Source organism: Filicampus tigris, chromosome 8 (genome assembly GCF_054856515.1).
Source record: "Filicampus tigris isolate MCC_2025a chromosome 8, RoL_Ftig_1.0, whole genome shotgun sequence".
Classification (NCBI taxonomy): Eukaryota; Metazoa; Chordata; class Actinopteri; order Syngnathiformes; family Syngnathidae; genus Filicampus; species Filicampus tigris.
The window spans coordinates 6,441,789-6,458,851 of NC_141224.1; the positions used below are offsets into that span (position 1 = coordinate 6,441,789).

The 17,063-nt window shown below is 39.9% G+C and overlaps 1 protein-coding gene across 1 annotated transcript; it reads right to left on the bottom strand.

The window, feature by feature from the left end:
* Window positions 1-154: 154 nt before the first annotated feature.
* On the bottom strand, window positions 155-16,991 carry ptpn6 (protein tyrosine phosphatase non-receptor type 6). Its single transcript, XM_086037208.1, has 16 exons — window positions 14,369-16,991; window positions 14,189-14,268; window positions 12,366-12,488; window positions 10,741-10,935; window positions 6,907-7,090; window positions 6,693-6,809; window positions 6,448-6,576; window positions 5,779-5,875; window positions 4,740-4,819; window positions 4,500-4,646; window positions 3,548-3,679; window positions 3,321-3,475; window positions 1,917-1,984; window positions 1,669-1,820; window positions 1,279-1,343; window positions 155-891 (listed from the first exon to the last, which is right to left on the bottom strand). The coding sequence occupies exons 2-16, from the start codon at window positions 14,194-14,196 to the stop codon at window positions 792-794; spliced, it is 1,752 nt and encodes a 583-aa protein (XP_085893334.1). The 5' UTR covers window positions 14,197-14,268; window positions 14,369-16,991; the 3' UTR covers window positions 155-791.
* Window positions 16,992-17,063: the final 72 nt, after the last annotated feature.

A 17,063-nucleotide genomic window follows, 5' to 3' on the forward strand; every position in this document is an offset into this window, starting at 1 on the left:
TATTTATAATACAAAAATGGGGAAAAACACTTAAAAACAAATCACAAAAATAGTAATTTAATGAGGCAGAATTTTTTGGATCCTTTTTAGGTAATACTAAATTCAAAGGATGACTGAATGAATGTGATAAAAAGGAAAAAACAGTCAACATAAATGATCTGAAGTATAGCTGTAATATTTTGAAAAATAAATGTCACTTCATACGGTCATTAATACAGGCAAGACTTTCCATTCAATATTGTGGTTACCTTTTTTGTCAGAGGGTTACATTACTGATTATTATAAATTAAGATCATTCATATTCATATTTTTAAATATGCTCAGGAGGAATGCCATCCATACAATGTGAGACTGGAAATAGGCACTGAAATATTTGAGTCATCTAGTATTTAGATGTCATTATGTTATTTTTATTTTTTTTTACCGATTTGTTTGTTTGAACAGATATTTACACTGGCATTCAAATTCTTTGTCCGAATTATGTCAACAGACTCTCACATTCTTAATGGTTGCATTGTGACTTGAAATGTTGATTTTTATTGCAGATGTGAGGATCTGAGAAGCAGGTAAAAGTGTCACAAAAAAGAGCACACGTCCTAAGGTACATGTTGAAATGCAAGTGTACATGTTCTAGTTGTATTTGACTCCTTTTCAGCACATCAGCACGTTGTGGTCTTGTCATTGCGCTGAAGTTATACTTCATGTTTGTGTTGTGAAAGTGGGCGCACATAAATAACACAAGATGACTTCCAAATATACTTAAAAAAACAAAACAAAACAAAAAAAACCACTTATTTTTTCTTTAATGAGCCACTTTTCTTGTCCGACTTGGGCTTCTTCTTGTCTTTCTTGGCTTTGCTCAGGTTCTCGTACACGTCCGCCTCTTTGCTTCTGCAGGGACAAAAATGGGAGGTTGAAGGAAACGGGAGGAGGTTCGACTGCGCCAAACAAACTAAAAAAGAAAATGTTCTAAAATGGATGGAAAATATTTTAAATAGTTTATTCTAAAAAAAAAATAAAATAAAAAACCTGGCGCGTTTTTAATTGTATTATTTGGAATTCATTGAATTGACATAGCAAATCGTTGAATAAAATCCTAATATTTTCTACTATATGTAAAATAGTTGATTTCAATAATAACTCATGCTTAGTGCTGAGCCGGCAGAAGTCGAGCGACTGTTGTCACTTGAGTGTGAGCTTTGGAGCATCAGTGCAACGTGAAACGCGTCTCCGGTCGTGACCGTTGGAACAAGGGTAGCATTTTTCGCTTTCGCTCACTTTGCGACGTTCCTGCTCCCCGGCGGCAGTCTGAGCTGCAGATTTTCGTACTCCGTCTCGGCATCCTGTCGGAGGAGATAAAGCGCGGGGGTCAAATCTACGTAGTGGATTTCTTTTTAGGCCAAAGTTAATCTTTCACAAAGTGCAACTGATAAAATTGTCTCTGGGCCAGTGGAGTTCAAATCGGCAGAGAAAGGTTCAAAGGCCACATCGTTGTACGTTATGGTCTTGATGGTTTCTCTTTTCCGCGTGAAATCACAAATGGCGGATTCATTCATTGCTTGTGTTAGTTCAAAAAAAAAAAAAAAAAAATACACGGGAAGAGGACCTTGAAAGAAGTCATCTTATATTAAACCGCAATATTCCAAATGGTTCAGCCATTCTTCTTACCAAGGAGGCGCCTTCTTTGGCCTTGGTGGTTTGGATGTACTCGGACACGGACAAGTAGATGAACTTGTACTGGGCCTCGGTCTGGACCATGCCCGAGCGCTGCTCGCGCACCATCTGGATGTACTTGGAGATGTCGATGTCGCAGTTTAGACCTGTAGGCGGACGCGAAGAGCTTTCGCATGACAAAGATGTACTCGCAAAATCAACGTCAGTATTTACATTTAAAAAAATTTTTTTTTTAGCATTACCTATTCTGTCAATGGTCTCAATGATCATGTCAATCACCACAATGGTGCCCGTCCGACCAATTCCGGCGCTGCGGACACAAAGTGGGATCAGCGGTACACCGGTACGACCAAGTAACTGCGCAAAACTTGTAAACCGGGGTAGTAGTATTGACAATACTCATGGCAAAACATAAGTAAAGGTCGTTTCACTTCGGAGGGAAACTTGCGCAACACGAGGGAACATGAGGAAGGGTTAGGGTTAGCATTCCCAAACACGCACGTAACAAAACATGCCATTATACTCTTCGCGTCACAAGCGGATACATTCCTCCGGGATAAACTCTCAGTTGACTGGAAACGTTCTGCTCGGCTAATCCTGAAACTAGGATCATTTTAATCTTCAACCTGCACGCATTCACCGAGACGTCTAAATCGAGAGCTTTAGCTTTGGAGCGCTGACACAGTCTTGCACCGCGTCCGCTGTCAGAAAGCATCGTAGCACAATCATAGCTGCCGTGAAAGATAACTTGTCTGAAAATTCACAATGTGTTCATTTTGATGGGGTCACATCCAAATGGCTCAATATTTCTCACGGAGTTCCTCAGGGCTCCATCTTAGATTCATTATTATTCTCTCTAAATAGTAAAAATTTCGGTTACAGTGTGGATGGAGCCAATTTTCTCATTCATGCAGATGATACCGCAGTTTATAGTACTGGTCGATCCATCGCAGAGGCTCTTTCCTGAAACAACTTTCACACCTTAATTAGAGTATACATGCTAGCGAAACAAGGTAATGCTTTTATCTCCCGTTAAGAAGAGAACCGTGAATCTCCAAGGGCTTCTTACTACACAGGGTAAAAAATTAGAAATTGAACTGCTGATTGTCTCTCTTTTAAGCTTCATGCCAACTCTTAAAAAAAAAAAAAACTGAGGTTGAAACTGGCATTTTATTTTGGAATTAAGTTTGGAAGCCAGAAAGACATCTGGTCTCTGCTCCAGTTTTATCTGTACTTGATGACGCTGACTTTTTGTACATGAATGCACCCGCTCATGCACAGTGAACTTTGTTTCATCACAAATTGTAAAACCTTATAGCACATCAGTGATTATCATATGCCAAGGCGGGCTGGCCTTCACTTGGCATAAGGAGGCTAAATCTTTGATGTATTTTTCTCTACAAGGCTATCCTTGGTACGTTCCTGGTTTACATCCGCTCGCCGATTACAAAAAGATCCGTTGGCAATATCGTCTCGGCTCTCAAGAGGCGATGATGATGTCGTCTGATCAGAGTTTCAAACTGAACTCGGAAAGAGTGCCTCCTTGTCCGTTTTTAAAATAAACCATTTAGCGCATTTTAAACTGATTCCCCTTGGGATGCTACTAATCACTTCAAATGGTGCGCCGATTCTCCACGCGTGGGCACCTGCAGTGGATGATCATGGGGCCGGCGTTGTGGTATTCAGCCTGTTTGGCGTTGACCTGCGTGAGGAAGCTGAGGACGGCGCCGGGCTCCTGTGGGACGCCGTGGTCGGGCCAGCTCAGGTACTGGTAGTGCCACACGGTGCGGGAGTGCTTGGGCTGTTGACATGAGTTGAGAATGTAAGCAGGTTTCACGCGAGTGCAGCGAGGTTAAACGGGTGCGGCGTCCACCTTGTTCACGGGCGCCACCTCCAAGACTCGGACTTTGTAATCGGTCGCTTCCCTCTCCGACTTGGAGGTCACCACGTAGCGGCCCATCTCCTTGGAGCCCTCGTTCTCGGGCCAGTACGGCACACATTTGTTCTGCGGGCGCAGTCAAGCATGTTTAAGTGTTAACGCAATGCTGAACTTAATATGATTCTGCCTCTTTCTTTTGAAAGGAGGAATGGGAATGGGAGTCGTAATGGGAGTGGGGTCACAGAACGCAGCTTCATCAAAATGTAAAACAACCAAAAATTGTAAAGACTAAAAATGCTTAAATAGGATCAAAGTTAGCGCTTTCATTCAAATTGAGAAAAACAAAAGATCTCTTTTAAAACCGGCCGTTTAACAGTCGAACGGCTCAGTGGCCCACCGATATTTCTGACTATTAGTTGCAAATTCACACGTTTTGCTTTCTGAAACTCTCTAAATATGCCAGAAGATGGCACCAAAGCACTGTCTAATAGAAAAGTAGCGCTTTGGTGCCATCTTTTGGCATCTTGGTGCAAAGGAACTATTTTTAAGTGAGGGGAGGAGCTCCTAATAGACAGGCAAAAGTCCAGTCCAATTGGAAAATAGTGCTTTGGCACCCCACCATTTGGGGTATTTTGGTGTCAAGGAACTAAGTTAGAGCGAGGGGAGGAGCTTTTAGACAGGCCAAAGCCCGGTCTTTTTGCTATTTGTGGTAGGGCTCAATCTCTATGTCTGAATTAGATTTGTTCAAAACATTCACTTTTGATAATATAGATATTTCTTACATTTAGTTTCAATCATAAACAAGCGAAATGTTACAGCATATTAGCTACCCTCAGATATTGTGCCCTCTACTGGCTGCGGAGGAATACTGAGAATAAAGACTTTTTGAAAGGCTAAATAACATTGCTGTGAACGTGTCAAGTCTACAATCCGGAAAAACACTGACCCGCCCTTTCTCCACCTCCATCGTCGTCATGACAATGACCCTGGTGTTCTCCTGCCACACCATCCGCCAGAAGTCATTGACCGTCGTTGCCAGGCAACCCTGAGTGGCGATGTAAACTTTCCGATTCTCCGACTCCCACAAGGTGTTCTACAAAGCGGCCCAGGTAAGACAAAGTCAACTTCCTGCTTGTATCTTGTGACTCGGGCAACTGAGAGGCCTTGGCGGGATTTGGGGACGTACTCGCATGTAGTTGGCGTTGATGTAATCTGAACCCACCACATTGGGGTCAGCGTCCTGCAGGGTGACTCTGGTGTCATTGACTGCAATGAAGAATTCAAGACATGTACTTCAGGTCAGGGCTACTGGATTGGTACAGTCAACCACCATTTACTGGGGGGGAATATATTCCAAACCCACTTGATAGGTGAAAAAAAAAAAAAAAAAAATATATATATATATATATATATATATATATATATATATATATATATATATATATATATATATATATATGTATATATATATATATATATATATATATATACACATACATTTATATATAAATAAATTAAAATAAATATATAAATAAATATATAAATATACATTATAAAATAAATACATAAATAAATAATTACATAAATAAATTTATATATGAATAAATAGATATTTAAAAAAAAATATATATATATATATATATAACTATTTAGTCGTAGTAAATGTAGTATTTAGTAGTGTGCGTGTGCACGCATGCCTTTGCATGTGAGTGTGTGTATATTTACGTACGTCATCGCTTCTACTTCTAAATTTAATCATCTCCACCATCTTTTCACTCTTTTGTGACACTCTTTTGTAGTAGATTTAACGTGACACATGATGAGCTCGTACAAAAAAGATCCAATTAATAATCAAACCACAGTTAGCCAAGACTTTTCCCTGCTCTTTCCCATAGAAAAACAGTTGACAGCAAAAAGTAGTGTACTTAAAAAAAAACTTTCAGTAATGCCTTATTTCCATACAATGTAACTAATTTAGCTGTTTTTTTTACCCCTTTTTTTTTTTTTTCTTCAATTCAATGGACATTATGGGGTTCTTTCTGGTGTGTGCATTGGCCACCTGGGGGCAATAGAATACACAAATATAGATCCGCAGTTGCATGCCGCCATTTCAAGGGAGATAGGGACCCGGCCAGCCCGCAAATAGTGAAAATCCATGTAGGGTTGACAAGCATGACAAAAAAAAAATAAAAAATAAAAAAATAAAGCAAAAACATGAGACTTACAAGGAAGAATATTCTTGTATCTGTTTTTGGACTTGTTCTCTGGTCTCTGGCCTTCCTCTCGACTCTTTTTCACCTTTGCCTCCAACTTTTGAAGAGCCTGGGGGGTAGTCGAGACGATCATTAGCAATCGAATGTTCACTCATAACCAGGGGCGGAGCCTAGGTGTGCGCAGGACCACCCAGACTGACAGACTGCCCATCAGGTGAGATTCATGAAAAACATATGCTTTTCAATGTTTAGAAATGTATTATTAAAATTATTTTTGAATTTGTGTTTCGTTGTGTTTTTCATTGTATTGAATATTATGACCGGCATCATTGTGGTTGTCTAAGGAAGATCTGAACTTCGTCATTTTATTTGAATATACTCATTTTATTTGAATATACGATGTGTTTATTTGAACATACAGGAGGATTGTGCTCTCAGAGAAAAGTATTCAGGCCCGCCCATTAGCCATGTTCTGGCTCCGCCCCTTCTCATAACGGCCCTTCTTTATCTTTAGTCACTAAACCGGAATCATGAAAGCACTCAACATGTTCAAAACATGGCTGGCTAAATAGTCATAATTCCACCGCCACAAGATGGCAGCCCACCGCCGTTATTTAACATTGTGCAGCCTGGAGGTTTTAAAACAACGCAATGCTGATGATGATTACTGATTCGACTTACATCAAACTCCTCCCAGAAGCCCGCCTTGCTTTTCCCGCCCTCGGGCTCCTGCTGCATGAGCGTAGTCTGGTCCAATTCTTTCACTCGGCTGTCGATGTCGGCCGCGTTCACTCTGGTGGTGTAATACGGCTGCCGGATGCACACGCACAATCAATACTGTATTCATAGGTAAATATCTCTGAAATGACTAACGTTTTTTTTTTGATGATTGTATTTGCGGTTTACAATCACACATCCCAGCGTACATGTTTGAGGTGCAACCAGTTCCCCGAAATCTCCTCGATGCCTTTCCGTTTGTAGAAGTCCACCAAGTCGCTGAGCGTGTCGAACATGTCCGAACCTCCCACGGTGTAACGCTCGTTCTAAAAAAAAAAAACAAAAAAAACAACAACTTCACAACTAGAAAAAAAAAAAAAACAACAACAACAACAATATGCAGACGACCTGGCATACACACACCTGACACATGATCTTGATGTGGGACACTCTCCTCGCCCCCGTTTTGCCGCGCTCGTCCGTCAGAACCGACAGGACAAAATCTCCCGGCTTGGAAAGAGACTCCCTGACCAGGAAGGTGCCCGACTCGTCCCGAGCGGTCAGCATCTTCTCTGCGTTTGGACCCGACAGGTGGCCGTGATACCACCTGGACATGCGATGAGGTGAGGTGAGGTGAGTGCCACGTGGTGGAGTAACATTAAACACGGTGAGGAAAATTAAATGTGATGAAGTCAGATCAAGTACAGTAAATATGAAGCAGAATGGAATCAGCTAAAATGATATTAGAGTCGATGATGAGGGATGAGATGGGGTCAAATCATGAGGTGAGGTGAAATGAGATGATGTGAGATAAGGTAAAGGGAAATAAGATAACATCTAAAATGAGATGGGGTAAAAAAAAAAAAAAAAAGGGATTACGTGTGAAAAAAAATGTACACTGTTCAACGGCAAGTTTGAATACAATTTGATTCGGTAAAATAAAATGATCTGCAATGAAATTTAAGATTAGATGAGATGAATTAAATTACACTGATGAGAATCATTTTGAAAATTCAATTATATTGGGCGAGATGAAATTCAATGAGATGAAGTGGACGGTGAGACAAAATAAAGCGAGATTAGATTCAATCCTGCACTTCATATTTTGTACATCCTTGTTTAATACTGGATTTTAATATTTAACGATGACATTTTTTTGTTCTATTGTAGCCAATAAGACAACACAGTGACAAAAATAACATAGCATCTTAATTTGTATCTACGTACATATAAATGTAACTGCAAACTATTTTCGCCTTGCTGTTGGATTTTAGGTGCTGTCTTAATATTTGATATATATTTAAGTAATTGTATGCACTGTTTGTAAGACAGATGTGTTTTTATGCCTCACTGCACAATCCTCCACAAGCCATTTGCAAATTGTCCACATTGCTACTGCTATTCAAATAATATGTATTTTGTTTCATTGCGTGTGTGTGTGTGTGTGTGGGGGTGTGTGGGCGTGTGTGCGTGCGTGCGTGTAAGTGAATGCACGCTCCGCTGGGTTGGGCTTAATTTTAGCCCCAGTTCTCGATTTCGTCTTCTAAACTTCCTGCTTTGCGGTCGGAAAATTTCTGATGACAGATTTTGTGGCTAAAGAGGACAAAGTATTTTTAGTTGTCAACCAAGCTGGCCCCACACCGCCTCACTCCTCCGCAACCTCTGAGCACACCCGCACCCGCCCCACCTCCATAGATACCATTCTTCTCCGTGCATCAATTATGAAATATTGAGCACTTTTGCAGAAGTTACAAAAGAAAGGAACACGTTTTTATCCATTTGTATTATTGTAACATGGCGGATTGGATAATGGATGGGTACTTTAGAAAAACAAACAGCGATAACGGAATCAAATTCAAGAAAAAGAATTAAACAGTTGCCACGTTTTTTCCCCCAATTCAATGGACACCGTGTTGCTCCTTCTGTGGCTGGTCTTTGGCTACATGGAAAAAAACGCAACTCCCCAGTAAACTACAGTAAAATTTGTCGTTCTTTGCAGAAGATAAAGAATATATATTAGGGCTGTCAAAATTAAAGCATTAACTATGGAGATTAATTTACATTTCATAACACACTAAAAAAAATTAACTCAGTTAACTCGGTTTTCTTTACTTCCTGTAGCAGCTGACCTCTGCTCACTGCGCAGCCAAACTTAGAGGAGAGGCCCTGGCGCAAAGACGGTCTTTTACGTAGTTTTACTTTAAAAAAGTTGCTTGACGGCTCATTGGACAAATCCAAAATAATTTGCACCCTTTGCACAGCCAAATTCAAATACCATATTAGTTGTACATCTTTGATGTATCGTTCAACTGTTGTATTTTACAGGAAAATGATCGTATTCAAGTATCAAAGAAAGCTATTAGAAAAGTCTTTGAATTGAAATATACTTTTATTTCTTTAATTCCAAGATTTTACTCAAGTAAATATCGGTTCCAAGCTGTGTAAAATTGTAGTTGAAGAATGCGATTAATCGCGATTAATTATGGAAATTTTAGCGATTAATTAATTTAAAAAATTTGAATCGCTTGACAGCACTAATATAGATACATACTTTTTGTGTCTCCGCGACACCGATGTTATTCGCAAGCGTGCCTATGGTGTTTTTGCATTTTTTGTTAGCATGAAGCTAAACAGACTTTGTTTTAATGTTTAGTTTGAAAATAAACATCAACTGGCAATAAAAAATAAATAAATTAACATAAGTACGAAACAAATTGCAGCGCGACTGCCCTGGATGCATGAAACAGGGGACTAATAAAAGAGCAGCTCATCTCCTGAGCCGAGTTTCCCGAAACGAGGCAAAGGGTGGCATGAGGAGGAAGCCGATGAGGACACGACGGAGTGTGCAAGAGAGGAAGGCGAGCGAGGAAGGTCTGGCCATCGCTTTCGAGAGTGTCAAAACGGCAAGTTTCCAACCGCAGCGACAAAAGGGAAGTTAGACAACTGACAGAGAGAAGGACAGCAGGGGGAGGGGGGGGGGGGTGTGGAGGCTCGTGTTACCAGCCTGATTTAAGTGTTGACTGTATACACACATGGGATTGAAAGTACAAGTGTATTTTTTCACATCAGGATGGATGGCAGAAACCAATTAAACCACTACCGGCAGTTCAGCAGTGATAGATAAATCAGGTCAAAACTTGTTTCCGTCAGTAATGTGACCTTTAGAAAAAAAAATTTAAAAAAAAGGTTTTGAGAGCGAAAGTACAAATCAACAAGTAGGATAACGAGGTGTTCACATCCTGTCATAATTGGGGTTCTCCTGACGTCTTTTTGATTACTTTGCTTTAGTTGCCGTTACTTAGTTACATTTATTTAGTTACAAGCTGGGGATGTGAATGCGTTAGAAATTACCCAATCACCTTCAAATCCGTGTTAAAGGGGATTCGGCACACACCTGACCTCATTTGGAGTGCCCCTGATTAAAAAGCAGATAACGTTCAGCTGTTTTTGTAGGCTAGGAGGGAAAGTATTTTGCATGGAAAAGATTATTTTGGTTGTTCCGAGTTGTCAAAATGGTCAGACTTTTTTTTTTTCCTCTTTTTAAACATAAGTACTTCTACTTAAGTACAGAGTACTGCATGAGTACCTTTGCCAGTTCTGTAAAATCAGTCATGCATAATCATATAAAATAATGTAATTGTACAAATTTAACTTGGAACACAAGCCATTGGGAATGCACACCGGAAATTAGGAAAAATATGCCTTCATAAAGTTATTCATGCTCATTTTGTCAAAGGAGCGCAGTTAATAATAATATGAATTTAAACAATATTTCGACGTTCATACAGTGCCTTTCAAGGAACCCAACAATAATGCGTGCGTATGCATGTTTCTATATTCATGTTACGAAATATGTGCTTTGGCAAACAGATGATGAGTTTCAGTTTTCCTTTAAACGTCCAGGGAAGCAGCATCGGCATTTATTAATCATTGTTATTTCGTTCTTGTCATTTTAGCCATTCATTATTTATTACTGTGGTTGTAGTTTGCAGTGGCGTACAACAAGGATGGCTGTTTAACGAAATTGGAAAAATAAATCAGCATTTGATTTTATTTATTTATTTTTTTAAATAATCATTGCATATTATCATGTACAATATTGACATGTAATATTCATATATGGTTAGCAAAATATTGCTGCCCAGAGGAGATGCCTGCGTGTATTAACCCTTGACGATCAATCAATCGGTGACTACAGCATTTACAAGGTTTTCGCATGAAATCACCAGGAAAGCGGCATAAAACTTTGGCACGGACCTGTCAGTGGTGGGGTCGGAGCAGTTGAGCGGGTATTTGAGCTCGATGACGGTGCCGTCCTTATCCTGCAGGACGCCGCTGTCGGCCGTGTAGTACTCCACCAGCTCGGACAGCGTGGCGAACTTCTCCCCGCCGTAGAGGTCGTAGTAGTCCCCCGTGTTCTGGATGCGGATGTGGGTCACCTGCTCGCCCACTCTGATCAGCAAACAACAACAAAAAAACATTTTAAATCCATTTAACAAGTTTTCCCTTTAACTTTTACTTTTTTGTAGCTTCTCAAAGGGGAAGGTCAACCCAAAACCCAACAAAAAAAATATGAGTTAAGCAGTCAAATCCACCCATTTTTGTCCATTTCGGGGCGGCCATTTTGCCACTTGCTGTCGACTGAAAATGACATCACATTTGCTCAGGGCTCAGGTAATGACCAATCATGGCTCACCTGCTTTCTGAAGCTGAGCCATGATTGGTCGTTACCTGAGCCCTGGTGATGTCATTTTCAGCAAACAGATGTGACAAAATGGCCGCCCCATGGACAAAAACGGTGGATTTTACTGCTTAACTCGTATTCCACAAACGCAATATTAATCAGAATGCTGTGTTTGGACTAGCAGGGCTGCAAACAACATTTTTTTGTAAAGAAAAGGTTTGGGTTGACTTCCTGTTTAAGCGCATTCATCTGCTATCATTAGCACTGCTTGCTAGTACCTCTTGATTTGCATGCTGCTAAAATGACGTTAGTGAGGAATAGTAGAAAGGAACTTTCTGCTGTCAAATTTTATTTGACACTTTTGAGGTCATGAAAATGATAATATTCGGAATATATTAATTGTCATAATAGTAAAAAGCTTTGATGAACAAATAGTACATATAGTCGTAATTTTAAGAAATTAAGTAGTAATTTTAATGTTTAGCTGGGAAAACAAAACCCCCGCCCCAAATTTCCTTGCGTTTTGGATCAAAATAAAACACTTCAACTTACTTATTGTGAAATAGTAAAAACACCGCTCGAAAAGTATTAGACCACATGCGTATGCCACAGCTGCCCCAAAATTGTTCATGTTTCTGTAACAATTATTACACCAGTATGTAGACGCTTTAAAAGGGGCTGAAATAATCAGATCAATAATAATCAATAATCTAATAAATTTGTGCTCAACAATGTGTGACCACACACTACAGTTTTTTTTTAAATTATGTATAATTAGAGTTTGTGTATATGGAGTATATTGGACAGCTACGGGCAGGTAGCATAGCCTCTACTAGATTGCAACATCTGCATATACGTTATCATCTACTCATTATCAGTAATCACAATTCGTTCTTGTTCGTATTTTCTGTTAACAGTGCTAAAAAAAAAAACATTCAAAGTTAATGGATGAAGAAATGACAGATGAAGGCAATTAGCGCAAAAAAAAAAAAAAAACGTTTTACAAGACAATAAACATCACATCAACCAGCAAATCTAGACAAATATGACCCTATAAACAGAATAAGACAACAAGCTGCAACAATTGCACTCTCGCTCAACTCAATGACGATTTCCCGACAATTCAAGTGTCGCAAAAAAAGGGAATTTTAGGATTTTAGGTAGGGGGGGAGAAGCATGTCTGTAACGGCATTATTACCTGACAGACAGAGAGAAGTCGCCCACGTTCTTTTTGCTGGGCCGGGCGAGGAAACTGCCGGCGATACCCTGAGTCTTCAGCAAGTCTTCGGCCTGCAGGCCTGTGATGTCTCTGTGGAACCACCTGCACACACGCGCACGCACACACAAACAATTTGAACATCTACTTGTGGGAAAAATACAACGAAACAAGCGCGGCGTAAAGATTGGTCAGTAAGTCGGACGAGAAATGATAACGCAAACATATCTGTGGCTTTACCGCTTCAACTTTTCATGTAACTGCACTTTTTAAGCCCTGAACTGATCTAGATATTTTGGAAACAAATAAAATGTGATCTAAAAATAATAAAGGATACCAACAAACCAAAATTGAAATTTGAAAATTGCACGTGCGATGTCGATTTGAATTCGATGAATTGTTCGGCCCGAATTAAAAGCCGCCTTTATTTCGCCAAGCGCGTCCCAGAAGTCCTTTTCTTTTTCAATTTTTTTTTTTCAGGTATCATTCGGACAGACATGAGGCCTGCAACATTTGACAGCTTCGGCTTTGCAATTTTTGTAAGCCTACCATTCTCCTCGGTTGACATCGGGGCAGCGTCGCAAAACGGCCGCCTGGCATTACGTTTTTCTGTCCCCATGTGAAATACGGCGCCAGTTTGAGAAGCTTTATGGCCGTCACACTGTTCCAACATGTTGAACAATTTTCAGGCAATTTTCTCAAAACAGGACAAGAGCGGCTACTGCCACCACTGGTGACAAAGTTTTCATTTAAAAAAAATAATAAAATAGACTCAGAAAGGGTTAGGTGTTAACTGTTGATTTTTGGGGTATTTTCAAATGTCTGTGCTATGGCGAGCACATGCTCTTAGTGATAAATTATGTTTGACATTTTCTTTTTAATACAGAACTACAAAATAATTTGTGCCGTTAAATGTCGGCGCCGTTTGTTGTCAAAGTTTGACGATCATCCAGAGGATTCGCTTTGAAAAGGAGGTGCAAGGGTGCGCTTAGCACTGTTTAGAGTTTAATTTTGCTTTGCTTTTTTTTCCTCGCACTAAGGTCTTCTGAACCTATTTAAATCATTTTGTTTCTTTTAGTCATTTTACACTCTAAAAACAGTTGGGCTAAAAATAACACAATTTGGGGTGAAAAAAGGACCGATCCATTACTTGGGTCAATTTGACCCAACTTTCTGGCTTGTTTTGCAGAAAACCACCCCAAAAATGGGCTCTTTTGTACAAAACAACGCAAGAAGGCGGGTCAAATTGACCCAATTTGTGAATTGGTCCATTTTTGACCCCAAATTGTCTTATTTGTAACCCATATAGAAACCTACTTATTGACTTTACTTTTAAATGTTTTCAAAGTCTTCTGTTAATGTGTTTGAATGCTGTCAATGTGCATTTAGTAATTTTGGTGACTTTTGTCATCTCGGCTTTGTTTCCGAATGTCATTTTCACAGTTGTGTTTGTAAATGCTTGCAGTCGCTGCGTCTTGGCATTTGTGTGAACCGCATTGAGTTGCGTTGTGAATGAAAAGGGCGACAAAGCCGCCTTTGCCTATCTTAATTTTCATCCTCTCAAAATTTCACTCTCACTTTTATACATAAACCAAAAAAAAAATCTCTCTCTCTAAAATACAAACATAAAAAGCAACCGAAAAAAAAAAAAAAAAACAGCTCCTGGACTCAAAGCCCATAAAACAAACAGCAGAAATCACATGATGGAGAATCAGAACAGCTGAGGGGAAGAAAGAGAAGAAGGAATGGAAAGAGAGAAGTTGCCGTCGTTGCTCAACAAGGCGCACTCGCCGACGTCCACTCACCGAACCATGTTGTCGCCGTCACAGCGCCTCGGTCAGAAGACAACCAAGAGTGAAGGCCGGAGAAGGGAGGGGGCGGGCACCTGCGCAAAAAGCATCACTTTTAGATCTCATTTGCAACCCTGAAAAAGACGCTACAATGACATTTTAGACTTTGCTCTTCAAGCATGGAAAGCGAATTACCTGCTCTTATTTTTCCCCTTCTGGCTCAACTTGCGCGCGAGCCGGCGGGAACGCAGATCAAAAAAAAAATAAGGTCCTCGTCTGCGCTGTCCCTGAACGCAAGTGAAGCACGTCTTGACACTCTCCCCTCCTCTCTCTGCGTCCGTCTACGTTGTCTCTCGCTCTTCCTTCCTTTTTGTAGCTCCTTTCACAAAATAGTGAAAGCCCCGACAGGAACCAGAAGAGCTGACAAAGGCGGAATTCCTCCTTTTTTTCTTGTCGTAAATGACAGTCGCGGGAAATCACGAGAAATGCATATCACAAATGTGTTGGAATCTTCAGTCAGCTTTCCTTCGAGTTGTTTTAAGCGCCGGGTTGACACTGTCTCTTGTCATTCTGCTTTTTTTTTTCTTTTTTTTTTTTTGAAGTTGTTCACAACAGCTGCAAAATAAAAAATAGTTGGTTTTTTTGTGCGTCTCAGACCGCCTGCCCACCTGTCTGCTGCCTCTCTTGTCTGCAGGTGTGTGTGTGTGTGTTTGTGACAACACAAAGGTCAGAGACGCAGTACACTTCCTTATTCACAGCTCAATACTCTGTGTGTGTGTGTGTGTGTGTGCCTGCATGCAAAACCGTTTCAACACAAAAACTGACTCTAGTTTCCCACCGTAGCGCAACACTTGCATAACAAGGAAGGACGTATTATTAGAGTGGATATAAAAAGTCTACACACCCCTGTTCAAATGTCAATTTTTAATGCTAGGGGAAAAAAACAAACCAAAAAAAAAAAAAAAAAACGAGATCATGATAGATCATTTCTAAACTTTTAATGTGGCCAATAGCTTGCATAACTCAATAGAAATGAAAGGGATTCAAAAAATAACTCAATTAATATGATCGGTACGGCGGGATGTGGCAGCGTTCGGAATGAAGCGATCGCATTCAAACTCATGTTAAACGGGAGGTAGCGCACGTCAGCCGCCATATAAAAAGGGCCTCTGATTAGCGGCAAATCAAGTTCAGATGTTCTAGTGAGCTTTTCCTGACAATTTTGTAGAGCAGAGGCCACGGTCTACAAAGCTTCCTCGCAGCATTCATTGAATTTCCGAGGCGACGGAAAACAGCGAAGACATCCTCAATTGGAAAAAAGGTGGCAAAAGTGAATTTCATTTAATGGCATCAAAAAGCACATATTTAAGGATAAACATGGAACAAAACAAGAGGCAGAAAATATTCAGCCAATTGCAGGGTATAACTTTACAAGTGCTATACTATACCCTAATAATTAAAAAAAAAATGTTTTATTCAACACTCTGTGAAGCCTACTATAAGTCATTAGATAAAATTTGTTAAGAGTGACATCTTGTGTGCCAAATAATGAGACAGCATCTAAGTAGTTCCAACTGCTTTGCCGCTCGGTTAGGAATAATACTTTCTGGTGAAAATTTTATTGAGAGATTTGAGTTTTTGTACTATAAGGCTTGCCTTTGAAAGCTTGTGGTCCCCATAAGAGACAAAAGTGACGTAGTCGAACATGCCAAATAGTGAGCCAACAGGAATCGTGCCTAGAGAAAAGTTGACCTTAGTATGAAGACAAACACACGCTGCTGCATTGCAGGAACTTCTAAACAGACAAACACACGTTTGTCTACTCACCCACGTCATTGTTGTTCCTCTTCACACGGCAGCTAGACAAACTCTTGCAGACTTTTCTGCAGGAAATGACGAATTGAGAATTTGAGATCACGTTTAACTAAAGCTCAGTACTCGCAACTTGGCACTCTTTTTTTTTTTTGCAATGTTTCACCTCCTTCCTTATATTTCGCCGCAGAAAAGGTCCACTGGTGATGTGATGATGCCCCCCCCCCCGTAATTTGCTCTAATTCGCTTAAATTGCCGGGAGATAAGACGCTGCTTCCTGACTCGCTCTTCCTCTGAAAAACTCTTACCAAGTTATCTCATTGTACAAAGTACACACTCAATAGACAAAAGTATAGGGACGCCCCACCCGATGTTCATGTGTCCATACCAGTGACGCATCGATGGCCGAAACGTAAAAACCTCCGACAGTATATGAGAAATTTACTTTTTAAGGAATTAAAAAAAAAAAAAAATTGTCAATGTGAAAATCACCGATTAGAAAATTCTGCAGATAGGTTTTGCGTATCAATGAAAAAAAATATCGTAAAAAAAAAATGCTCTTCCACTAGATGGCAAAAGGACGATAATTAACCTGTGTATCTTTTTTTTTTTTTGTAACATTTTTATTTTGTGTTTTGAGATATTCAATTGAATAAAAAAAAAAAAAACTGCCAAAAGATGGCTAATTTCAATTTCTCGGTAAACAATGCCAACTGTTAATTCTATGCGTTTTTAGTCAATTTCAAGTGTTGAAAATGGCTGACATTTTGGCACCTCAAGATTCAAAGTCTGTTTTTTTTTTGTTTGTTTTTTAAGACAATAACGAGTAGTCTTTGTTGTTTGAAATGGATGACATTAATGCTCTCGTGCAGAAGGAACTGGTCAGCCACAAAGGTAAGAACGTGTGCAGACAGATCTCTTTTTTTTCTCCCCCTATTTCCTTGTCGTTTTGGATATGACAGTACTGACCCGCTACTTTTGCCTCAAATTCGATTTCCTATTTTTGGGGCTTCAATATGGTCATTAAAAGTAGGAACAGGGTTGACACTCTAAAAAGAAATGAAGACACATCCAATTA

Bases quoted from the DNA above. Each gene is read 5' to 3' on its own strand.
- ptpn6 (XM_086037208.1), bottom strand. The intron at 1,985-3,320 runs GTGCCCACGCGT...TTGTGTCCGCAG, and splicing joins CCCATGATCATCCACTGCAG to CGCCGGAATTGGTCGGACGG. The intron at 892-1,278 runs GTGAGCGAAAGC...TTGTCCCTGCAG, and splicing joins GGGAGCAGGAACGTCGCAAA to AAGCAAAGAGGCGGACGTGT.